The following is a 25912-nucleotide window of genomic DNA, read 5'->3' as shown; positions in this document are numbered from 1 at the left end:
TTGTAGGTTTTCACAGGTATCCTGGCTGTAGGTGATCCTCTGGATCTCCGTGGGGGAGCAGAGGTACATGGCCTGACCGAGGTTTGTGAAGCAAAACGTCCTGGCTATCCTCATGTCGGTCAGAGGCAGGTAGTTCACATCCATAAGAGGTCTGAGTCCAGGTAAACTAGACACAGAAACACGGACAAATCACTCACAGCATGGAATATAAAAAAGATTAAAAATGTGTTTATTAAAACATTCCACTACAATTCAGTTTAAGTTTCAATATTGTTATCACATATTGATATATAAAAAAAAGTATCATATTGAATTAAAATTTCTGGTATGGCTCATCACTACCAAAGGTCAAACCAGAGGTCACACACTAAAACCTGGTTACAGGGTGTGATTTTGATTGATACATTTTTATTAATAACCAGCCGATCTGGCCTGAGGCCTGACGTGCACTGACGGGTCTCTCACCTGAGGGTCATGATGTGGCCGTTGGCACAGAAACAAGCCAGACACACGCCCTGGCTCATCTGCACCACGTCCGCCCGCAGGATGAAGGAGGTTTCTGTGATGCTGTGTTTATAGATGCAGACTTGTGAGGGCAGGGCGATGACTTTGGCCTGTTTTTCCGAGCACACCACGGCGTACTGGCTCTCGCTGAGGTCTTGTGATGTGGACGGGGACACGGAGACGGGCCGGCGCTTGCGGACCTTCTCTCTCTCCTCGCCGTCGGCTGTGACGTTGGGTTCAAACCACGGCTCGTGGGCAGGGGGAAGCTGTGACCCTGTGGAATCCAGGACGGCCATCCGTAAGATGCTGCCCTTCAGTCGCACCAGCATTCCTACGGACAAAAGTGAAAAAAAAAAGTGACAACAATATAAACATAAACGCTGTTGTTTTAAGAATACTGTGAAAATAAAAGGAACAATGTAGAAATCTAGTTATAAAGAACAGGTTGAAAAAGGTTTGATTAATTAATTATCCAATTACCCACCTGTAGGAGTCATGATAACCGGCTGCAGTTGCCGCTGCTCCCCAGCAGGTGGTAGCGTAATAGCAAGAGCCAGCACGGTTCCTAGGGACGTACCCACGTGCAGGCAGTGTGTCAAAGCGCAGTCCCCCTTTCGAGCGAAGGTCTCGCAGAAGTGGAAGGAGCTGACGGCCTCCCGGGCTTCCTTGTCGATGCTGGTGACGCTGGAGGAGCGGGAGCGGCTGAAGGAGTTGTCCCGGTGGTCTAATGGGTTTGCACCCCGCGGCGGGCATACAGACAGGAGGACAGTGAGAGGAAAACAGAGAGGTAAAGCACCCGCACAGTACTGGACGGACACACCAACGTGGACCGAATATTATCATGAAAAACCAGGGGCCATGTTTTTGACAGTTTACACCAGCGGTGCCCAATAGTTGGCTCACGATCTACAGGTAGCGGTGCCCAATAGTTGGCTCACGATCTCAAAGCAGATCTCAAAGGGAGTGCTGCCAGACCATAGGCAGTTAAAACAAGAAAACTCTGTAAACTCAAAATATAACTCTGTAGTCTGTAGTAGTGACCATGTATTGAATTGAATTATATTGTGCCATACAACTTCAGGCAATTAATTAGTACCAATATATAAAGTTTACATGAGTAAATATATATTTAAATATATAAATATATGTATATAAGTATATATTTATATATGTTTTCGAGATACAGTACAATAGCCTGACCATAGTAGCGCACCTGGTTCACAGTAAAACATTCCAGACATTTGGCAGCAGACTTGACAACTATATTTATCATTGATGGTCCTGGTAAAAGTGATGGAGGCCATATATTTGTTAATGGTTAAAAATCATGAAAAATAAAACCTTCAAAACAGTGTGGTCTAAGAATCCTAAATCTAATCCAACAAAACACAACCTAATCCAACACAAACAGAAAAAAAAACAAAAACGTAAACAATAACCATTTCACAAATGTATCGTCAAATAAATACATCAGTAAATATAAATGCTACTGTAAATATAAAAGAACTGGTGTTTTGGCCCCTGACTACATTCCATTCATGGTGTTGTCTATAAAGCTGTGTATCCCATAAGGTAAAGGGGGGGTGTCCTCCTCTTATGAGGTTGGGAAGTTCTAGAAAGAACCAATCAGACAGAGACAGGAAAGCCAAGAACATAGCTGAGAAAGAAAAGCTGCAAAGGATACAAAAGCTCAACAGTGAAATGGCTTGTAGCTGGAGTTTAGCTTAGCACCACTGACCTCTCATAAGGACCTGCATGTGTCCTGCGTAGAACTTGTCAACAAATGTATTCCAAAAACCAAGAGATCAGATCAGTGCTACCACTGTTGCATGCAAATATTACAGTAGCTTGTCAAAGTTGAGGCCGTAAAAAATAAATAAAACAGATCAAAACAAGTCATGACATATGATGGGAGTCCAGTTGGAATGTTCGAAAAAAAATAATGTGCTGCAGAAAAGGAATTGTTTGGAGACACAAAGTCAAGGCTTACCCAAGTCTGGCTTTAGCTCAGTAGGCAAGCTTAATTTCCGTGACATCTTTGCTGGAAAAAAGAGAACATCCCTCTTTACAAAGACACGTCTGCGCCGACACACAAATGCCATGCAAAGCTAGAAAACTAGCACCGGGGCTGAATTAAAAATGACAAAAAAAAAAAAGGTTGTGGAACAAGAGGCCCAGAGGCGTTTCATTGGCTGCCAGAGCCGAGAATTCTTTCACACAGGGAACAAGAAGACACTGCGTAAGAACCTGTTTGTTTTCCACAGAGACATGCAGTGACAGACAAAACAAAGGTAGTGACCTCTGCTCGCACCGTGTCCTGCACAAGAGGACCGGTGAGGGACGTCAAAACTGCACAGCCAGACAGGAGCCTCATGCCACAGGAGCATGCACCAAGAACAAGAGGATGAGACAGGAAGTGTTGAAGAGAAATGAAAGAGAAGTAGGTGGGAAAAAAAGGGTCAAATATTATTCTGCTTGGTCCTACTGGAGTTACTGCACTGAGGGTAGAATATCAGGTTCTACTTTAGTAGTACTTCAGTAGTTTGAAAGTATTTTTTGATGTCACAAAGTGGAAGGTATCAGAGCAGCTTCCAAAGTTGGTCTGTTTAGTGAACACCAGCACTTGAGGAGGGAAACACTCCAGAGATGCAAATGTGTGTGTGAAACCATGACAAAGTCAATATTTCAAATTATGCCCCCTTGTGGTTTAAAACTGAATGTTGGGCAATAAATTAGAGTTTTAGTTTTCCAGGCTTACTGACTTGAATGTTTTGCAAAGGTCATCATTTGGTAACGTAGTTGATCACAACAATAGACTATGAAAATGCTGACTCTATTCATCACAACTAATCACATGTTGAGCACAAACAGGCATGATCAATGCCAATTATTATTATATCATTAACTAAAATCACCATTAATCCTGATTAATTGCAATAAATCCACAGCCACCCTGTGCAATTACTGCGATGAAAAATGAAAAATGATTTAAAACCTCAGGTTAATCGTCCGTAAACATTTCCACTCGTACCAGATAGGGTTAAAACTGGGCTGGGAATGAGTTCAAGTCCCAAAACATGTTCTTCCACAGAGAATGTGAGGCTGTCAGGAGGATTCAGTTTATATAAGGTTATGGTGTGATTTTCAGTTGATACTCTAATAAAAAAAAAAGGTAAAAAACCTTGTAAAACCCTCACAACTTAAATCCCTCATCTTAAAACTAAAAAATATTAAAGAAAAAAGGTTATTTAGAAGAACAAATAAAAACACTAATTGTTTGTCAACACAGACAGGAAGTGGACGAAGACAGTGGGACAGATGGGTCGCTCCCCCCTCCGTGGTGTCGTCATGAACAGTCATCAGGACAGATATCAAACACAGGCACACGTACACTTTATCTCCGTGCTACATACATGTAGCATGCAGTCAGGGGGACAGGATAAGGCAGCTAACAAAGAGTGCATTGGACGTCTGTAGGCGGTCGTGGCCCGACTCTGCTCCCAGGGTCCTCTGACAATGCATGAGTGTCCCAGTGGGGGACAAAAGGACAGTGTCACAGAAGAAGGACAGACACGGGTCGATGTTTCCCCGGTACAGGACATGGACTGTGACTTGGACGACAGAGAGAGTTTCTCGAAGGACAAAGACGTAAAATTAAATAAAATTAAATAAAATGGTGGTGGGGGGGGCGTACAGTATCGGGGGAGGCACGTAGACCCTCCTAGACCCCCTGTCATGACAGTCTGTGTCCAGTCTTACCTCCTCTACCACCTCCATTGTAGAATTGGTGTAGGTTGCTGTTGGGCGTCAACACTTTGGGTGTAAGGGGGGAAAGTAAAGTACAGTGAGTGTGCAGTCAGGCCGGTCACCAATGGTGAGAGCTAGTGCCTTAAATAAAGTGAGCTCCACATCAGAGGGTCAACGTTACTCCACATGGGACTAATGTTCCTGACTGGATGTAGTGATAAAAATTCATTGACCACCGTGGGTAAATTCACCATGTGTGAGTCGTCGCAACTCACAGGCTGCCACACAGGTGGCGCTATTGTGTATGTAGTTCCTCTGGGGCTCTGCTATTATATTACAGTAAATAATACAATAAAGTGAAATCTTAGATTGAAGCATTTTTTATTTGCTTCTTCGGTTCATTGTCCTGGGTTTGTGTATTTTTGGAGGAGAAAATGCTGAAAAACATTTTACCTGAAGTAGGAGACTTGCAGCGATCCTCCGACGTGGCCGAGCCCTCGTTGATGTCGCACAACCCTGCAACAAAAAGTGTTACATTTCACACACTGTATGCAAATCATATGACATAAATAACTACTGGGATTTAACTCTGCAGGAATATGAGCACCGCTGCAGACGACGAGCCAATCAGATGATTTCTATCTTTATGCCTTTTTGTTGTTGTTGCCAGTTTTTAGTTTGATTCCTTCCTCTTCCTTCTTGCTTGTTTGTGTGTATGTGTGTGTGTATGTGTGCACTTGTGGTAGAGTGTGACAGCGTCTTATAAAGGCGGAACACCGGGCGGGCCACGCAGCACAGTCCCAGCTGGTGGAGAAGCACAGCTGGATGTCTGATTACTGCTTATCTCAGCAGGCTGTGGCAGGTGCCAGCCCACTGCTCACCAATCACTCACTGCAGCTGCCACGCATGTGTGTGTGTGTGTGTTTACATGAGCTCCAGCTACAACTTATGACAGTGTGTGTGTGCATCATGTTGACACACGCACGGTTGTTGAGCATAAACTGCCATTAACATCTGAAATACAGTCGTCAACACTGGCACAAACGCAGGCAGAGCAACCAGCATTCACACTGGACTGCACTTCCACCCTTGAACTCATGGTGGCAGTGTGCACACACTGAAACATACCACACGAAGTCGAAGCCCAGAGTCCACGTTGATGTTTGTGTTGGTAACACAGTAGGTTATACTGCGCGTGCCACACCGCTCCTCTCCAAACCCTCACTGCATCTGCCACGCATGTGTGTGTGTGTGTGTGTGTGTTTACATGAGCTCCAGCTACAACTTATGACAGTGTGTGTGTGCATCATGTTGACACACGCACGGTTGTTGAGCATAAACTGCCATTAACATCTGAAATACAGTCGTCAACACTGGCACAAACGCAGGCAGAGCAACCAGCATTCACACTGGACTGCACTTCCACCCTTGAACTCATGGTGGCAGTGTGCACACACTGAAACATACCACACGAAGTCGAAGCCCAGAGTCCAAGTTGATGTTTGTGTTGGTAACACAGTAGGTTATACGTTTCATGTTATAGTACTTCAAACAATACTGCACTTGTAAAGTACTTCTCTGAAAGTCTACTCCGAAACTGTAGTTCACCAGTTCATACACAAACAATCTCTCTGTAGCACTGTTCCAATTTACACCATATCTACACAACAGCCAGGGGTCTGCGGAAATTTAAGACCATATCTACACAACAGCCAGGGGTCTCCTTTCTTACCAAGGAACACATCAGCATGTAGACTAAAGACGGCAGGTATCAAATACCCTGCTGTGTTCATTCAACTTCTCTGTTTTTTATACTGTATATATGTATACGTTTATCTGTCTATCATTTTAAGGAATAAATAAATACATAAAATACTTGTACTTTCTCCTTCTCACTCCCTTCGTTACCTCCTGAAGGCTGCCTCGTCTTCCTTGGCGACCGCGGCTGCCTCTGGTAGGGGTCGTTGGAGCCGTAAAGCTCGACCGTTCCCAAGTTTAGAACTACTGTCTTCTGGACGTAGTCCACCACCGCCAGGCCGTTGCTGTTGCCAAACACCACTCTGAGATGAGGTGAAGTAGACGGGTGTAGGCGTGAAGGAGAGGGGAGGAGGGAAGATGACAAGGCAGAAAGAGAGTGATGGTTTTTTTTGTTTAGAAAATCAAAATCTTTCTCAAACTTCAGTCCAAAATCTGGAGCAAAATGTCAAATATCCATTGACTGTGTACTCACAGGCCATAGGAGGAATTGAGGGCCAGACTTGTGATCTGTTGGGGGGGCTCTCCACTCACCCACACTAACTGGACGACTAAATCTACCTGGTAACCTGGAGACTGCTTCAGAGGAGTACTGCGCACCCTGGAGGAGTGAGAGGAGAATTCAGCATCAAGACATGAGGTACAGTAAGAAGTCAAAAGATAAAAAAGATAAAAACAGGAAAAGAACTCTTTCTTGACAGCGATTTGGCTCCAGTTCCAAAGCAGCTGTGTGCTGAGGGCTTGGTGTGAGTAGCTACAAGGGGATGATGGGAAGGCTGCGGCGGTGAACACTTCAGGGGCTGGCTGAGTCTGTGCGAGGGTGCTCAAGGCAAAAAGCGAAACTCTTATGTTTTGAGTATGTGGGTGCAAGCACTTCTAGTTCTTATGAAAGGTACTGTAAGTGCTGCTGCTGCTGCGTGTGTGTGTGTATGGTTTTTTTTTTTTTTACTTCAGACAGGGAATGTTGCCGCCGTCAGAGTTGTTGCTGCTGGTGGAGGGATGTGAAGGCGGGCCGCTCGTCTGAGGCGAGGCTCCGGGTGTTGTGAGTGCCGACGTCTGTTCACCTCCTCCGCCTCCGTCTGGAGACTCTGTGTCATTCAGCTCGTACTGAAGTCGCACCTCTAGTAGCTGAATGAACCGACACACACAGACACAAAATAAAATGTACACAGAAACATCCACAAGACACAAAATAAAATGTACACAGAAACTCTGACATCCACACAATCGAGCAGAACGCCACAAAGTTTCCAAGTTGTGCTTTGAAAACATGAAATTAAACGTTGAACGACTTTTGTGCTTTGAAAACATGAAATTAAACGTGGAATTACTTCGTAATGTTCCAAAGTTTCTGATTTAAAGACTTTACACCAAGCACATTTATCACCGAGTCAACACACTTTCTGTCCGTCGTCGCTGTTTATGAAAAACCGTCAAGAACTGACCTGAAGTCAGTCTCTGTGGTCTGACTGGATACTTTCATTAGATCCAGTCTGCACGGAATCATGGCATCGTGGAGCAACACCTTAACAATATATTACCAGCTCATAAAGATGAGGGTCATGCACATTCAGCATCAGTTCCTGCCAACAACCTTTATACATAAAAAACAGGTTTATCTTTATTATTTGTACTCATTTATTATTATGTTTAACAAGATTATTATTATTCGGTTATCATTAATGATAATTTCCTAATATATTATTAAATTGTTAATTTTCAATAACAATAACAATGGAAATATAAATATAGTAAAATTATTGATTAAAATTCAATTAAATTTTTCACAGTTCAGCACAAAGAAGTTAGACACTGACCATACTTCAGTTCAGCACAAAGAAGTTAGACACTGAACATACTTCAGGTAACTTCACTACAGTTCAAGGTTTGTGTCAAAGACATGGTCACATGACAAATATATAATGTTGATAAAATAAAAAAATAAAAAAATAAAAAAATAAAATGGAATAATCAAATATGAATTTCTAGCATCCATTTTTCTCTGCGTGCTGTTCTGCAGGCGTGTGTGTGTGTGTAGGAATAATTAGTACAAGAGTTCCTACACCACTGATTTATTCCATTCCTCCTACTTAGGGCCACTTCTCTGCAACCTCCACCTTCACACTGGCACACATCACCTAAACTAAAACACACACACACACACACCTTCGGAATTCTGTCCGTCTAATTAGCCCATTCCGACACGTGGGAGTGAAGAGCAATCAGCGTCCTCCTTCAAGCTCTCTCTGCTGCTCCTCTCTCTTCTCCTCCATCACCTTCATTTGTGCAAAGTTACAGCAAGGTGTGTGACCTTGTCCTAATGACACATCTGCACAGCCGCCCTGACCTGACACTGCACATTAAGGCAGATCACATCCATCAGCGGTGGCGTCCTGTCGCCCACGGGAAAAAAAACGGTTTCCGTTTGGCAGAGAACACAACGTTGAGGTGTTCATGTTGAAAAAGTGAGGAGCTGAGAGTCTGAAAACGTTTGGTTCGCGCAGGTCACAGGATTCCTGGCAGAACAAGCGTCCTTGGCTGTTTGAGAAGGGCCTGAACACCTGCTAATAAACACGAAAATCCATCAACGGACCTGTGAGAAAAGACGCCGTCGCAGCACTGCCCACGGACCGCACTTTGATTGACAAGTGAAGTCTGGAACAACACAACAACAACAACTGCATAACAGGGACAAAGTTGCCAGATCCATAAAAGTTCCTTCTTCATTGGAACTCCAACAACCCAGCGATGGCGTCCAGCAGCAGAGACCACACGTTATCTCACAGAATTCCTTTGAACATCACTGCACATTAACTTCCATTACAGTCCCATAAGTGCTTTGACCGCCGTCAGGTCGGATTAGCATAACGGCTTAGCTTTGCTTATTCTCTGCAGTGTCTGTCGCCATGGCAACCATACTGCCTTTGACTCGACTGTGCATGACACATCTGACTTTAAAATTCATCGAAGAATTTGAATTTCTTGTATAGTTACCTTGATTTTCTAATAACATACAAATACAAGACTGATGATGGAGTGTGTAAGACTGTAACCATTATATATATATATATATATATATGTAATATCCTTGTGTTGTTTTGAAAATAAAACCATGGCTTAAAAAAAAAAAATTGTTGTCACTGGTAATGACTTTAATTTGAAACCCCCGCAGCTTTTGTTTTCTTTTTTATTCTATCACATTTCATTGTTTCTAATAATAATACGGTGACAGAGAGCATTTATTTAATAGTATTTCAATGTGTTGCTGTGATCCACAATTAATCCACCAATGTCTGATGTGAGGGGGGGTGGGGGGCATCAATCTCACCTAGGTCAGTAAAATAAGTAGAGGCTACAGTGCTTCTTTATATATAATAAATATATGTATATATATATAATAAATAGAGGCTACAGTGCTTCCTATTAAGAATAATGTCTGGGTGGAAGGAAAAATAAAAACAATTATTAAAAAAAATCACAAAAGAAAATGACAAGGTCAGCGACAAAAATGGGCCGCTGTTATTTTTGTCGTCTTCCAGTACGATAACAACCCCCTCAAAACTTGAGGAAAACAACCATCCCCAGACTGTTTGTGACTCGCCTGCACCGAGCTCTGACTCAAATCCCTGAGAAGAATCTGTGCCGTAAACGAAAGACCAGCGTCCACACCAGAAGGCCGCCAAATCTGGAGGAGCTTAAGAGACTCAGCAAAGGGAAAAGGTCTGAAAAAAACCTCAGGAGTTTTGACTGAAACTTGATGAAAAAAACTGCTCTACTACAGCAGACGACCGTCTGTCATCCAGAGAGAAATGTTGGATGGTGAGAAATACTAAAAACCATCCCTTGTTGGTTCTTAAAGCAGTTTAATATCAGTGTGACTCACCTGCAGCACCTCTGTGGTGACTTCTAACTTGCTGAAGCGGTAGATGATGACGTTGGCCGACACTCCGGCCACACAGAGCATACGGCTCTCGGGGCACCAGGCCATGATCTGAATGGCGAAGGGGTCTTCGTCTGACGCGTCCGCGCTGCCCTTGTCTTCCTTGGACCGGTTTCTGTCAAACACCTTAGCAGTTTTAAGCTTGTAGAGCACCTGGAGCATTACTGGGATGAAAAAGACACCAAAAACCACAGGAGAGTGGGAGTTATTAGACAAACAGAACACGTCTGAACCTACAATCAAGTGACAGAGTTCACTGAACGTCTTTAAAAGGTCTTTCCTAAAGAACCGCTGACCATTTATTATTATATTTCAATAGTGGCTTAAAGTTTTTTTTTGTAAATCTATCGGGCGTCTGTACATTTCCAGCCAACGACTTCTAAAGTCACATAAACTTCAAAGGTTCTGAGCGACAGGACTCACTTGCGGAGGCATCCCAGAACTTCACAGTTCCATCAGCATGTCTGGGAATTAAAAAAAGAAGAAAGAAGGAGAAGAAAAGAAGGGAAAACATGAGATGAATTTCAATTTGCATCCTGCTGTCTGTCCTGCTGCTTCACTGGGTGAAGTTGAAAGTGTCTTTTTTGTTGTTGTGGTTTTTTTTTTCAAAGTTCAGATGATAAAAATATCTCCTGAGAATCATTTGAAGCCATTTTTCATGGACTCAAAAAGACTGAAAAACATGGAGGGCTCAGACGTCAGGACGTGGATGTGAATGATGAGAATTTACTAATTGTGATTCCATTATCATGTTTTTTTTTTAAATAATCCAAACAACAGCTGACAAGACTGACAGCCTGTCTCTGGTTGTCATTTTTTAAAATGTTTTTTTTTTACTCCTGATGGCGTCGGATGCTGAGAGGAGTGGGAGACAAAACTCTCAGCTGAAGGAGAGCTTCTTAATTCCATGCTGATTCCTTTATGTCACTATGTCAGGAAGGGGCGTATGTGTGTGTGTGTGTGTGTGTGCGATGCTAACACACCTTCTAATCTGCCCCTGTAAACATCCTAAACCCAGATAATGAACATCAAAATGAAGCTCAGTAAACACACAAATGTTTGCAGGACATTTAAGTCTGCGTTGACCTGACTGTGCAGAGGAAACGCAAATGAGAAAAGCCAGTGGCGGCGAGACGCTAATGATGATGCTAATGAAATCAGTGTGGTCTTACCCAGTGGTGATGATCTCTGAGTAGCTCTGTGTGCCTTGACCCCAGTTTCCACCACTAATAGGCCATTCCTGGAAAAACAGTAAGAGTAAATGAGAGAGCGGAGGAGGCTCCGTCAATGGAGAGTGTGTGTCAACACACACATCGATTTCCAAACATGGACGACATGATGAAACTGCCGAGGTGTGGATGGAAAACACAGGCAGGGTTCATAGATTATTCAGTAATATGGGCCTGTGTGTGTGTGTGTTGGTGGGGTGTTGAAGATGAGGGTGGAGGGGGTTAGGGGGGGGTTGTCATTGAACACGCAGACATACAAAGGTCACCGGGATGACTCATGGTGATTTTTAAGTGAGAATGCCCTCCTGCAGCTCCAACAGGCCTCGGCTGAACGAGGAGAGAAAAAGCAGCAGCCACGCTGCCAGAACGGCTCAGAACACGCTGACATTTCCGGCAGGGAGACAGAACGAGGCGACGGGGAGCGGAGTCAACACGGGCATATACATAATGGCTGTAAGCAAAATAAAATGACTGAGATAAAGAGGAAGAAAAAGAGGAGAGAGGAGGAAGGATGTGATGTGACACTAGTGAACACTGGTGGAGTGTTGGGTTTGAGTCCCTACACAGCTCTGAATGTTTATACAAAGAATTTGTCTTTCTGTCCTTGAGAGACAAAGTCACAGAGACACAAACCCCTGAAACCTAGTGGCCAATAAAAACATTTACACACATTTACGTCCTGGGAACACAAACTTTGAATTTACAAAGAGTTAAAAAGAAAATCAATCAAAACTAACCAAACCTGAGAAGAACATGAAAGAAAATCACTCTTTCATTATCAAACGCTTTACTGGGAGGGAGGAAAAAGAATTTGTAAAAAGATTTGTTTAAACATCAACACTTCACTGCACTCTTATCACAAATGGTTTCAAAAACAGGGCTGTCCCAAATCCCACCCACCTCCAGCCTGCAACTAAATGTCAACAGTAAAGTAGTCTCGCTCAGGCTTATACCTACACACAGACAGCTGGAACAAGACAAACTACCAAAAATGGATATCTTCTTCACCTCTAAACATGTTCAAACTATCACCTTCAACGTACATATGCTACAAAGGCTCATCATTTTCTAGGGCATACCCAGATTGAACACCAATCATCTTTAATGATCAGTATTTTAACTTCACAACGCCATAAAAAAGTATGCATTTTTAAAGCACGCTCCAGTTGGATCATAGAAGTAAAACTATGGACAGGTTAGTGTTACGGCAAAAATACCCTTTAAAAAAAAGAGGGAAAAGGGAATAAAATCCCATCATGCCTCTGCAGCGTCTGTCCTGTAGTATCTCAGATCACCGTACACAGACTTCCTAATACGGCCGTGATTTATGAAGTGACTGCACAACGTACAATTCCTTTAGAGCCGTAACGTTGCCTCAGCAGCTGCGTTCCTGCTGCGTCAGCCCCGACGAACGTACAGAGAGGCTGAGTGTGTCAATATAAAACTCCACGGAAATCACTCAACACAGCTCTGCAATTAGACTGTAGAAATAATCGCCACTTCCTGTTGCATGTGTGCAGTGACCTCACAGAGCGAGCGTATCTGTAATTAAAGGTCATTTGAGGTCACATATAAACTATCATATAGAGCTCTAAATCCACTGTGTAGTCATTTTATCATCATCATGGAAATGATTAAAAAAAAGGTTGTTTTCTCTCAAAGACTTTTTTTTTTCTATAACTAATGCAGAATCACCACATCTTTTATGCAACCGCAGGCAAAATGTTTGCTTTTCAGACTTTCTCAGCAGTTTGTTGCTACAAAGAGACCTTTGTGCCGCCGGGTTTTCTCACCTTTTTGCTGTATCCCTGTCGCTTTTGTCGAGAGCCCACAGAGTAAAGTGCAGGTATGAGGTCCACGGGGCAGTCGGCAAAGTACTCGCAGCAGGTCACAGGAGACTCGTGGATAGTTAGAGGATAGGGGTTTTCAAATATGGGGTAACTGTTGCGGAGAGACGACACCAACAAAAGGTCAAAGGTCAAACGCGTCTGTCATTCTGTCCATTAATCGTGCTGCAGTCCCTTGAATATTTTTCGGTCGGAATGAGAGAGAAAATCTGAGCAGATTAAAAGTCAAGTGTTTCCAAAATCAACCTGCAGGGAAATCATGACCCCAGAATGAGTCATTTGGTCGAGGACTTCCTGTTTAAAGTACATTTAAATGGCTTTCCCTTCAGGGAAGAAAACTTGACTGAACTTTAAGCTTTACTGCAACTTTTTTTTGCAGTAAACTTATGAGTTTAATTAATGTGAAACTTTCTGTATGGATCACATACAGTCCATTTTAGAATTAGATTTTTCTTAATATATTTGAGATCATTTTATCATGGATATGAGTCTTTAACAATGAACTGATTTACTTACATTACTAATTGAATTGAATACGTGTTGATCACCTATAAGTATCTTTAAATATTGTGTATTTCATTGTTAATTAAGTGGCTACAGCACAGGCATGCATTTGAATGATTAAGAGTTTTATCCATTTTGTTTTAGTAGGACTCACTCACCCATTTTGTGCAAGGTCAATCACCACTAAATCCTTCTCCAGGAGCACCACCACAGCGTAAGGTTCCTGAAAATCTGCACAGTACAGACACAGACAAAGGCCTCTGTCAGTGACTGTACATTGTTATACCACTAGCATAAATCTTGAAGTATACAAAATAAAATCTCTCCGCACAGTACAGACACAGACAAAGGCCTCTGTCAGTGACTGTTCTCGATGGATAAACTTTTACTGTATCCTCAATACTCTGACCTCTACTGTGAAAAAATCTCTCTATCCCATACAGGGGGCGCTGTGACTAATTTGGTGTTGAGTGCACAGGTAAATCCTGACTGCTGGTTAAGACAGTAGCTAGTGTATGTTAGGTAAGAGCTCATTTTTGTGTCATGTGATCTATCACACAAACAAGTCCTGACAAAAGAGTCCATTCTGAAACTTGGAATACTCTTGAAAACACATTAAAAATATAACTCTATATATGATGCAAAAATGTCTTATCTATGAGTTTATTACTTGTAAAAGTCAATCTGACGCAGCAGTTAGTGTTAACTGAAAAAAAGAAAAATACCTGCAGACTTCAGTTCAAAGAGTTTTTTTAAGTAAATATAGAATATTTTGCATGGTTGACTGTGATGTCAGTAACAGGAGTCATACTTCTGTGCAGTAAACAGTGGTGTGTTTTAACCAGTGTGTGTTGCGCAGCGTTATGCTGAGGATGTAGCGTCACCTGTAGCCATGGATTCACAGGGATTACACACCCACACCGGCTTAATCACACAGATGTGGATTGTGTAATCCAAAGCCTCAGTAATGTCCGTCACCAGATAAATTAATCGGGCACTGACACTACAGCTGGTGGCCAGTGGAATCAGAGTCGCAAGTCTTACATAACCAGCTTATCCTTTCTGTATGTGCCACGTAATGTGGCACAGTGGATTACCGAGGCGCAGGACTCTGTAGTGTTGCCTTCGCTGTGACTCGGTTCAGCTTTCGACTGAGCAATACAGGAAAATATTATAATAATATTATAATATTTAATTTAGATGAAAAGCTTGTGTGTGTGTGTGTGTGTGTGTGTGTGTGTGTGTGTGTGTGTGTGTGTGTGTGTGTGTGTGTGTGTGTGTGTGTGTGTGTGTGTGTGTGTGTGTGTGTGTGTGTGTGTGTGTGTGTGTGTGTGTGTGTGTGTGTGTGTGTGTGTGTGTGTGTGTGTGTGTGTGTGTGTGTGTGTGTGTGTGTGTGTGTGTGTACAAAACCGCCAAATGAAAATGTGATATTAAACGTGGGGGATAAACAAAAGCGAAATCGGATCCTTTCCCTGGGGAAATTTCATATTTATTACAGAGGCGCGCAAACACGGAGAGAAACCAATCTGACATAATTAAAAACCAGAAACTTGTGTGTGTATTTGTGTTTGCATATGTGAGTGTGATTACTTACCGTTAGGGTACGGTGTCTCGCAAAGCGTGAGGAAATCTACGATGGGATAATCCATCTCCAGTACAGCTGTACTCTTTCCGTGCATCACCGTTAGACAAGGCCGCCGGCCCACCGTGTCGTAGGACAGACCGCCAGACAGGATTATGAACGGATCCCTGGAATCCACACAGAAGGAAGCAAGTGAAACAATAACAAGGCATTCCATAGGTCGACTTCACAGATCAGAGAGCATTTCTAATCCTCCATTAAATCAACAAATTACCTTCTAGCATTAACATTTTTTATTAAAGTCAAAAGAAGCAGCGCGTTTTTCTTTGAACTTATTGAACTGAGTATTTAGTTTCCAAATGACATAATAATAAATCAGGCTGGTTCACAAAAACATTTTTTTTATAATAATAAATCAGGCTGGTTCACAAATAAATTACAAAACAAGATTGCAAACATTTTTTAAAAATATCTCATGGAGGGCACAAAAAAATCCTCATGAAAGTCTTTGATAAATAGAAATAGACTTGAACTAATAAACTAAAAAGAACTGGTCAGCCGTGTAACGCAAAGTTAAAATGGTTATACTACATGTACTAAAGATAATCAGCCGTGTAACGCAAAGTTAAAATGGTTTGGACATATACTAAAGATAAATAATAGAATAATGGGTTGTAAAAACATTTCTGTCCTCAAGGGGGGGTATGACAGAAAAATAATGAAGGACCACTGTATTAGCCAAAGGACGTTGGTGATGGAGCTGTGAACAGAAGATCAGGGCAAAGACTGATGAAGAGGGGAATATGGAAGGTTGGTGTTCCACTGTAGGAGGCAGTGGATGACGTGTTGCAGTGACCCCAGAAGTGAGCAGCCAAAAGAGGAAGGGTGTGTTATCATTTACACTGCAAATAACGGTGTGGAGAGAACAGAGCCTGTTGTTGGTTCTACATGACTGATGTGGGACGGCTTCATGGAGTGGGGGGCTGTCTAAGACAAATACCCGTCTGTCACATCTTCCACAGCCTAATAATACCCTCGTCTTCAGAGCAATGTCTGGATACAACGTGTCAGTGTCAGTGAGTGAAGACAGAACCAGAGAACCCACCCATTCCTGGTGGTCTTGTACTCTACTTTGAGAATGGGTTTACACGGCTCCGGCTTCTTCCCATCCTTGGGCTGTTTTCCTAAAAGGAGCACAAACAAACAAAAAGTTATTTAAGTCGTGCCAGTTTACTCTCTCCTCTCCGTCTCCCGTTTATGCAATTTAACTCACAGAAGCAGACGAGAAAACAAAGACGCAGCAGCAGCGACGGCGGCGGACGTACACAGAGAGGATTTGACACTCATTATATACAACATCCGTCTATTCAGACGTCAACGCTAAACAGAAATAATGGGCTGCTGAAATGTTTCGCTATAAAAACAGCTTTTGGGGAAAATTCAAATCGGGTCTCGAGGCAGGTTATGAAGGGCAGGTCTGAATAATAATAAAAGAAACTTTAAATAACTACATCTAAATAACAGATTTCTAAAGGACAACCGCACAGACAGGGACTTATACACAGGCCTTACTTAAAGCTGTCAAAGGAATTTGCATAATTGCCCATTAAATACCAAAGTAATTATGCGAGCAGCAGTGGGAGAAACAACTAATTAAAATGCCTGTGGTGAAATCCCTAAACAAAGAACCAGGTTGAGAAATGACTTCGTCATTTGTTCTGTTTGTTCCTCTTTCCTTTGTCCAGCGCTCGCGTTTACACCTGAAATCTACTTCTTGAAGGTTTTCCATGAAGCTGAGCCGAGCGGCTGAGTGTGCGTCTGTTCTGTCGGTCGGAGGCTGCGGATTCAAACGCATCTTCACAGGAGCAGACTCGCTTTTGCAGTAAAATAAACACAGTGGCGTCACTGGTGCGTAAGTGTGTGTGCGCAGACACCGTGGCGAGCAAACTGCGCTGACAGTAATCATCTGACTGAAATGAGAAAATGATGACGGAGACGAGAACGCTGGCACACTGAGGGCTGGCCGCTGAGTAAAGAGAGGGTCATGTGACCCACAGAGGGACACTGTGATAACACTGACTTAATAACAGAAGTAATTGCAAGAAGAGAGTGCATTCAGATTCCTGCTATTACTGTAGGTAGGAGTGACCTTTTTCAGGTGTAACTGAATAAAAAAAATATTTTCCCACTGAAATTACCAACTAGCCAGGCATGGTCACGAGCGCCATCTTTTGGGGAAAAGTGGGTATTGCAGAGAAAAGTATAATGATAATATCAATAAATTATATAATTTAAGAAAAGTTTGGCGGGCCTGATTAAAAAGCTAAACGGACCGTATCCGGCCCCCGGCCCTTAGTTTGCCCATGCCTGAATTAGGCCATAACAATGTCTGAGGTCATTTGCAAACATTTTCTTGGAAGTGTGTGTGTGTTGGTGCGAGTCCACCTTCTTACCATGCGGGGTGATTGTCTGGATGGGCTTGCCCTGGCCTCTGATGTTCCATATGGTCAGAGTTCCGTCTGAGTGACTGCAGATGAACTGCTTGCCCTCGTGATGCCAGGCAACTGAGTGGATCGCCTAGGAAACAGCAGGAAGAAAGCAGGGGGTAGTCAGCGGTTCACCGGGAGGAAACATCAACTGATGCTGCAGGTTGGTTGTATCACGGCAGCCATATGGGCCGCAGTGTTCATATGTGTGTTAAAACGCCGGCCACGAGTTGACACTGAGTGTTCAACAGATGGTGGAACGAATATGTCAAAAAAATAATCATGATATAAATTTGTACATATTTTAAATATATTTTTCAATATCTTTCTGCTAATTATTGAGTCTAATTTTTTGTTCCTTACTTTTGGCTCTCGACTATTTTTCTTTATTTTAAAACTAATTTCAAACCATTAAAGACAAAACATTTGAGTTAAATAAAAACCACAGTTTTCTGTCCTGACAGGACCACAAACACCAGTGAAGCTGAAGATAAATACGGGAAGAAGAAACCCTTTCACAGACTGCATCTGCTAAATGAAAAGGGAAAAACTTGGAACGTCAGGCGAGAGCCGGTGTCCTCTGTGTCCTCGCATCTCCTCCATCACCCAAACATTTATCTACAGACGTGGCAATCAGTGAAAACACAGACGCGCACGGGACCCAGGTCTGTCAGTAAAGGGCAGCCCTCCCTGTCGATGCCCTTTCAAAATTAAACCAGACAAACATCTTGACATTAAGTAAATACGATGCTATTCTGCAAAGTTGTCTGACGCTCACAGCACTGGAGCGGTGTCTTTAAACCAGACATGTGACACAAATTATAATCACCCTGGGGGGTGGGTTGGGGTCTTCAACACCTGCAGCATCAGTTACTCAACACCATCTCAAACTTCTGGGAGGAAAATATTTTCACTCGGTATAAAAATATTCTGTAATAGGATGTTCTAAAAATTATATAAAATCCATTTTGATTGGAAATGTTTTCTCTTCTGAGTTTATCTGAGTGAGCACCGACATCACGCAGCACTAACTGTTAATTGGTTAATTAGCTGCTAGCTCTGTGAGAGACAACTCGTCTCCCAAATGTTGTTTCATGTCTCGCACCTCTCCAATCCAATGAACGATAGCATGCGGCCGACGCCGGCGTCAACACACACAGTCAATTTATCCTAATTGCACTTCTATTTATTGCGTTTATCAAATTCGCCTTCAGTGCCTCGTTAATCATAACGGCCTCTCCACGTGTCAGGCTCACATGATATACGAAAACATTTAGCTTTTTAGCAGCAACGCTAAGGCATCAGCTCAAGCTACAGCAGGGTTTGGCTCAAACCAACGGATCTCATCGCTTCAGTCCAAGAGTAGATTTCATCCTAATTGTATGTTTCGAGGCTAATGAACCCCATCTGCCGACTGCTGATATGCCATTTTTGCGCAGTGTTTCTTGGCCCCGGTCTCACAGATCCTGGAGTACATTTGGAATAAAATTCCTTTATCAAATTCGTTCTGTATGTTTGGGCAGGTTTTCCCGTCCCTTATTACCCTGTTTCCCTCTGTGATATATCCTCCAGGTCACTGTTATCCTGACGAGGCCGACATCACGCCGGATACAGTCTCATTACACACCTAATGAGTCATTCCCTCGTACTCCCATAAAAGGGCACACACATCAAACATGGATGAGGTTCTGAAAATCTACGGTGCCTTCGTTCCTGGGTCTGGTTTCAGTCGGTGTTTCTCCTCATTTCCTCTTTAATTTACTTTTCTGAAAATGATTGAAATCATGATGAGGAACAACTTTAGAGTCTTTTTTGGAACTAATGGAACCAAGAACACAGTGAACTGTATTTTTTCAAGCAAGGTCAGGTAATCATTTTTACCATTGTATATATAACTATACACTTATCCCCTTACAGAATGGATATTAAAAAACACTTTTTTAGTTTTCCAGAATCACAAAATACTGATTATTATGTCAACATTTGAACCTTTGATCCATAGACGATGATCTGAATCTACATGCATTTTCTAAAAAAGAAAGTTCAATCCTTCACTACGGTTATTCGCGGCAGCTCGGTGTCACGCGGCGGCGACGTCTCGTCAAGGACAGATTGACTCCTGGAAAAATCTATCTGCATAATTGTTTACTGTGACAGTCCCAGGGGTGAACAATGCAGAGTGGCTAATTGAGAATTGAGTAGGGTAATTAAAACACATCAGACTCATCATATCACATGATACCAATTAAAGTGACTCATTCCATGATTTATAACATTAGGGTCGGATTTCACGGGCTGCTCATCGGGGACGACCAGGTCCACTTGTGTTTTCGTCTCTCATTATTGAGTACGGGGTAAACATGCAAATACAAACAAAAAAAAAACAACTTCGTTTTCGGCAGCATTGAGTCACCTTGAGATGTAAAGGCAACTCATCTCTATATTTGTTTCTTCACACCAACACTCCTACACACTGTCTCACAGCAGTGATAACGCAGTTCAAATACAAAAACATCATACAAATGAACAAAGTAAAAAAAAAACAAAAAAACAAGGAGCATAAAAAAAAAAAAAAAAACAGGAGCTTTATGGGAAAGGAGTTTCTAAAGAGATTTCTAAAAAACATTTTTGTTGTTCTGGTGGGAAAACAAAAACACATCATCCATTGTCAAACAATACAGACCAATTATTTTTGGTGTATTATGTAGTGATTGATGAACAACCGTTGAATCATTTCAAAATTTCTAAACTATTAAAGTGTGTGAATAAATATTCTGTGTAATATTTACTGTTAGAAAATGAAAATGAACGACTGCAGACATTTGATGTTTGAAATAAACTGTTTCATTCAACGTTGAGTCTTTGTCCTGATGGACACGTCACCGTACGTTTCACAAGCACAGAGTCTAATGAATTGGCATTTTTCAATTAAATGAAACTAAATCCTAGTATATGGACTTAAAACAACCACATCAATAACGATCAGTGGCAGCCTGAGTCTGAATCTGAAACCCAGCATCTTATCCGATCCAAACTAAAAGTGTGTCTGCAGACACAGAGTGGAGCAGAGTGGAGCAGGGTCAGGGTGATGGATGATCTTTGGCCCTGAACTCACTCTAAAGCTCTACCACTGCATCACAAACTAATAACAGACAATAAACTCCCAGACCCAGAACCTGGTCTCTCACATTCCAGGTGCTATTTATATCCCACATCTGAAGTCCACCTGCTGAAATTCTCTGAGAAAGTTTGACTATTTCTGAACGGCTTTGAAATCCCGACTTTTCTCAACAGTGTAACATGGATTTAGATCCTTTTATTCCAGAGTCTGATTGAAAGTCTGCTGCCGGCAAAGTCTGTTGCTCAGAAGGAGAGCGGGATAAGCCTCTGTGTTGGTTTACGTCAGAAACCTTGATAGTTCGTAGGAAGCTTCTGGGCAAAATGTGTTTGAATTAAAGAACAGAGCGACCGAAGACGGCTGCCTTTGATTTATAACCTCAAAATTAAGTTCACTCACATCGAAGCTACTGTTTGAAGAGGAATTTCAGAGATTTTTTTTTTTTTTTTGCTTTTTTAAAATATGTAATATGTAATGATCCCTAACACACCACCAGAGTGAGGACAGATCAAGAAAACAAATATAAGAGCAGACCCTGCTTTTCAGCACTTATCTTTCTCAAATTATTATTACAAGTGCAATGTAACATGAACAACTTTAACTAAATAATATGCATATTAAGAATTTATAACTGGCATCTGTGCTTCTGTAGCAATGTAACATGAACAACTTTAACTAAGCTGTCCATAAATAATATGCATTTTAAGAATTTATGACTGGCATCTGTGCTTCTGTAATTGTCACAGATTTTTGAAATATGATAAGGTAAAACATCATACAAAACAATACGATATGATACAATACTATGAAAGGAAATCTGAACGACTCTGAAGTACTCTGTGTTGCTTTGTATTACGTGGACCTTTTGTCTCTCTCTTATTAAGACACATAATTGGTTTTCTGAAGCCACATGACTCACTGCCTTAAACAGGTGCAGCTCATTCAATACAGTTCCCCTTTCTATTCATGTTGAATCTCTTTTTTTTTCCATCTCTCTTCTGAGAGCTGAAAATGACACCAGCTCATAAATCACACTGTTAAAAAGATGCATTTCACACATTGTTCTTTGTTGCAGACGCTGGTACACAGATTACTGTGATTTTTACGGTTTCATCCTGTGAAGTGACTCATCTCATAATATCGGCTGTCTAAACACGCCGCCGACGTTAAGGGAACGCTTTGATGAGCTGAGTTTCATCTGTTTTGTTTTATGATATGACACATTAGAAGCTGCTAATTCCAATGGAGGAAGACCCGTCACCCTCTCGCCCTACGGGAGGTGAAACCAGCCTCTTAGTATCATCGCAATTTTTTAAAATACAACTAACAGCTGAGGGCGTCGGCTGTGGACGTATTTACATAGGTTTACCATGTGTGATCTGATATTTCAGCCGCAGCCGACTCCTCAACCATGACTTTGTCCCAGGAATATAATCCTTACATTGCACCTTCTGCACAGCTCCGTGCATACGTGATTTAATTCTCGTCCTCCGTATTCAAAGGGAGATCTGTGCTGTAGATCAGAAGCGGAGCGAATGATTGAAAGCGTTTGGAGAAGAAAGGAAATACGGGAGATTTGCCTACCTCGTCGTAAGTGTAGCGATAGTCTGCCTTCTTTGATTTCAGATCCCACAGGACCACGATCCCAGACTCAAATCCAATTATGAGCTGGAGAGGAAGAGCGACAGGTAGTCAGTCAGTGGGCTAGGTGGCAGAGATGACAGCCGGGAGTCAGCTGAGACCTAATACATCTGACATTCAAACACAGCATGAAAGGAAGTAGAATCCACCCGTGTAAGCAGACACCTATTCCCCTCTGGTTTGGAAAAAAACATCTGAGAGATTCTTAAGTGATTCTAAAGGGGTTCCTTTCAGAGACAACACACATGATAACAGCTTTTGTGTCGCAATTAAATCTAAGCACACCTTTGTGACTAAAGTTAATCATTTTACTCTTTTCAATAAATGGACAGGAATGAGAGTTCTCGCTCACCTTCCCCTCGTCTATGGGGTTGTCACTTATATGAACAACTGGTCCAGGGTGAGCCTTAGAGGACCTGGATGAGACAGAGGGAAAAAAATATTTTTATTTTATTTTTTTTTTACCAAAACTCACGGTTGACTCACATCACATTGTGGTAGAGAGAGGATTTTAAGACCTGAGGAAGTTCTAAACTCAAATGCTCTTTGTATAAGCTCACTGAGGACGGTGATGGACGGCTCCGTCAGGCCAGGCAATCCCCAATAGCAGTGTGTGTATGTGTCTGTGTGTGTGTGTGTGTGTCCATTTGCATGTCAGCAATGAAGACATCACAGAACGCTCGGTTGCTCAGTCATCTCCTCCTCCTCCCGTCCCTGCTACACCCTGCAGACAGCCTTATGTCAGAAGTCGGCCGCTCCACCTAAGCTGCCCCTTCCTTAATCACATGATTTGGAATGAAGGATGGCAGAGAAGGTCGCAGCCCACAGAGGAGAGACTTCTCAGAGGCCAAATCACGATGGCGACAGGACGAGCGCGTACGCCTGACGAGAGCCAGGAGCTGCAACCAAATGTAAGTAATGTCAAAGAGCGACCAGGGAAAAAGTCTTCTCTTGGACCGTGTCTAAGTCAGGCGGAGGAGTTTTATTTATTTTGCAGTCAGTGGAGGACAGGACAGGCTGTTAATGTGGAGAACAAACACCATTACCAGGAGAGTGGGAAAACATCCCTTAATACATATATAACATCATATAATATGACACGGAAAATAGTATGGACCAATTATTTTTTTTGACAAAAACACAAATTCTTAAGCAGCAACTTTCTAAATACTGTTGTAGACATGAATTAAGCAGCAACAAATTGTAAGTATTGTACTTTTTTTCAGCAGTAGTACAGTTTATTTAGATGTAGCCTGTTAGCGCCTCTGCTGCAGCTGGATGTTGATCCATTAAATCTAAACTACCTGTCTCTCTGCCAAATGTTGTCTATGGTAGAACACACACACACACACACACACACACACACAGAGGCAACACTACCCAACATTTATCACCCGGCTCATTTGTAAACATTCCCACATAACAATTACCTCCTTGTTCAATAACAACAATGCGACCCAATCCAGAGAAAGCCCCGCTCTCCTGTCCCACATGGATTTACTTTCTGTTCCGCCAGAAATTTAGGAGCATTGTTCTCCGTGTTCCCGCTGAGACTCCGTAACCAATCTGCTTTGTTAAAACCCGCTGTTTTTCGGTAAATAAATCTGACTCGAACATATTCACTGAGACCACAAATGTACATTTAGGGTTTTAGGAGATAAAGGCATCACCATGGCAACAGAGGCAGGATGGGCAGAGAGCAGAGGCTTCCAAAAAATCCTGCTCAGTCTGCAACAATAAACGTGCGTGTGCACGAACACACGTCGGTCTTGCGTGTGGTGCGGACGCTCGGTGGTGCTCGACCGCTGACCTTGAACTGTTACCCTTCCTTCACAGAACCACAGACGTGAAAACACACAAGACGGCTGGCTTAATGACCTTAACACATTACTGCAACCACACACACACACACACACACACACACACACACATCCCCTGCTTGTGTGTTAATAACACAGAGAGAAAAGCTTCAGGCTGAAGAGACAGAAACATTTTGGATTTATGTTTGTACGTATAGGTTTTCTCTGCACAGTCTTTTTTGGAGGGGTTGCTGTGCAGTTCAGGGCTTTCTGTCAAATATATATATACGGTACAGTACTATACACAGAGTACACTGTACCCCGTACAGTTAAACCGTGGCCAAACATGACACTGCTGCTGCTGACAGCCACTCCACTGGGATGCTTCAGTTCAGCTGTCATAGAACTGCACAGAAATGAACAGAGTTTTGGTAATTCCGTAAATACATTTATTTTACGACTGTGATTCAAACTCATACCAAAGACCAAATGTTCTGCTCAGAACCACTGTATGTCTCACAGAGTGGATGAGTGCACTCAGATACAGTTAATGTTTCTGACTGCAGACACACAGTGAAGCCCTGAACATCTGGTGTGACGATAGGTGACACTGCATGAGGGAACACAGAGTGTAGCATCATGACTGTGTCACCACAGAAACATGCCTTGAAAATCCTGGAGATTTTCCAGGTGCTGTATGGTGCATCATGTCTCTCATCCCAGTGACTGGGAGCCTGAAGCTAGTTTGTTATTTGTACCATTTTGCAGGTAAAAATAGCTTTCAGCAAAGGGTGGACTTGGGACAGAAGGAGAGAAGCAAAGTTTGTTCTTCAGTAAAAATGTGCAAATCTTTGATGTAGAAATAATATATATTTGAATCCTCAGTTCCACAACCTTAGGTTACTGACCAAAATCTTACATCACTACAGTAAACAAGTCTACTTTATTTTTGAGCAGATCTGTAGACGCTGCAGCAACATCAGAGCTCATCCCATACATGCCTCAAACCACAGTCTGCAGGAACACACAGAAAAACATGAAATATTCAAACGACTATTTTAAATAGCTCCTGGGTCCTGAGTGGAGGAGCAGGAGAAAATGGAAGAGGTCAGGACAGGAGAGGCCACGGGCTAACGAATTCACGCTAACTATGTGTCAGAGCGGGCTGTTAACATTTTACTTCTCCCGTCCCACTTCTCCGCGGCTCCCTGGGACACGGGGGAACATCAGGCCGAATCACATCAAGCTCGCAAACTCGCAAAAGCACACGTGCATCCTTGGAGCAAAAAAACACATTAGTATTCCTGCATGTACACAGCACTACTAACACGCCAAGCAAATTATGCGGAATCTGTGAGGAAACCTGTGGTCGTGCTCTGCACAGTCCTTGATGTCGGCAGTCGCTGCTGGTTTAAGATTGGTGCCGTGAAGTTAGTTTTGTGTTTTGTGTTTTTCTTTCAACCACAGAAGGTTGGGTACGGGAGCATGAGTCAGACAAACACACACACAGCACTCGGACAGGACCGAGGCCTGTGGCTCAGCTACTGCAGCTCAGCTCCAAATAGCAGGGCCTGAGGGGAGATGAACCCAGTGCACAGCAAGTCTTAACTTCATTACAATGTTTACAGCAGAGGTGCAGCAGACAGGAGTTTGTGAGTGACGATGCATCTTCACTTTGTGTACCATTGATTTTTTTTCATATATTTGCTGTCAAAAAACTCAGACAAAACTCAGACACAGTGTACTCGCAGTACTGGACG

General features: G+C 42.5%; 1 protein-coding gene across 3 annotated transcripts in view; it reads right to left on the bottom strand.

Annotated features, from left to right (window-relative positions):
• Window positions 1-25912, bottom strand: part of stxbp5a (syntaxin binding protein 5a (tomosyn)) — a 74612-nt gene that overhangs the window by 4265 nt on the left and 44435 nt on the right. The window contains exons 13-31 of one of the 3 annotated variants that reach the window (XM_008313297.2): window positions 22706-22769; window positions 22297-22380; window positions 17562-17685; window positions 16214-16292; window positions 15121-15275; window positions 13685-13757; window positions 12969-13116; window positions 11119-11186; window positions 10370-10410; window positions 9890-10110; window positions 6956-7134; window positions 6482-6607; window positions 6160-6311; window positions 4705-4767; window positions 4264-4317; window positions 2495-2545; window positions 989-1270; window positions 466-835; window positions 1-166 (exon numbers count right to left, since the gene is read on the bottom strand). In XM_008313297.2, coding sequence (XP_008311519.1) covers window positions 1-166; window positions 466-835; window positions 989-1270; window positions 2495-2545; window positions 4264-4317; window positions 4705-4767; window positions 6160-6311; window positions 6482-6607; window positions 6956-7134; window positions 9890-10110; window positions 10370-10410; window positions 11119-11186; window positions 12969-13116; window positions 13685-13757; window positions 15121-15275; window positions 16214-16292; window positions 17562-17685; window positions 22297-22380; window positions 22706-22769 — 2500 coding nt within the window. The remainder of the gene's footprint in view (window positions 167-465; window positions 836-988; window positions 1271-2494; window positions 2546-4263; window positions 4318-4704; window positions 4768-6159; window positions 6312-6481; window positions 6608-6955; window positions 7135-9889; window positions 10111-10369; window positions 10411-11118; window positions 11187-12968; window positions 13117-13684; window positions 13758-15120; window positions 15276-16213; window positions 16293-17561; window positions 17686-22296; window positions 22381-22705; window positions 22770-25912) is intronic. The other 2 variants (XM_017033687.2, XM_017033690.2) reach the window with 2 other exon arrangements.

The sequence above is a fragment of the Cynoglossus semilaevis genome, chromosome 7 (genome assembly GCF_000523025.1).
Source record: "Cynoglossus semilaevis isolate Cse_v1.0 chromosome 7, Cse_v1.0, whole genome shotgun sequence".
NCBI classification, from domain to species: Eukaryota; Metazoa; Chordata; class Actinopteri; order Pleuronectiformes; family Cynoglossidae; genus Cynoglossus; species Cynoglossus semilaevis.
The sequence above is the reverse complement of the archived record's forward strand: the minus strand, read 5'-3'. Positions and strand labels throughout refer to the sequence as shown.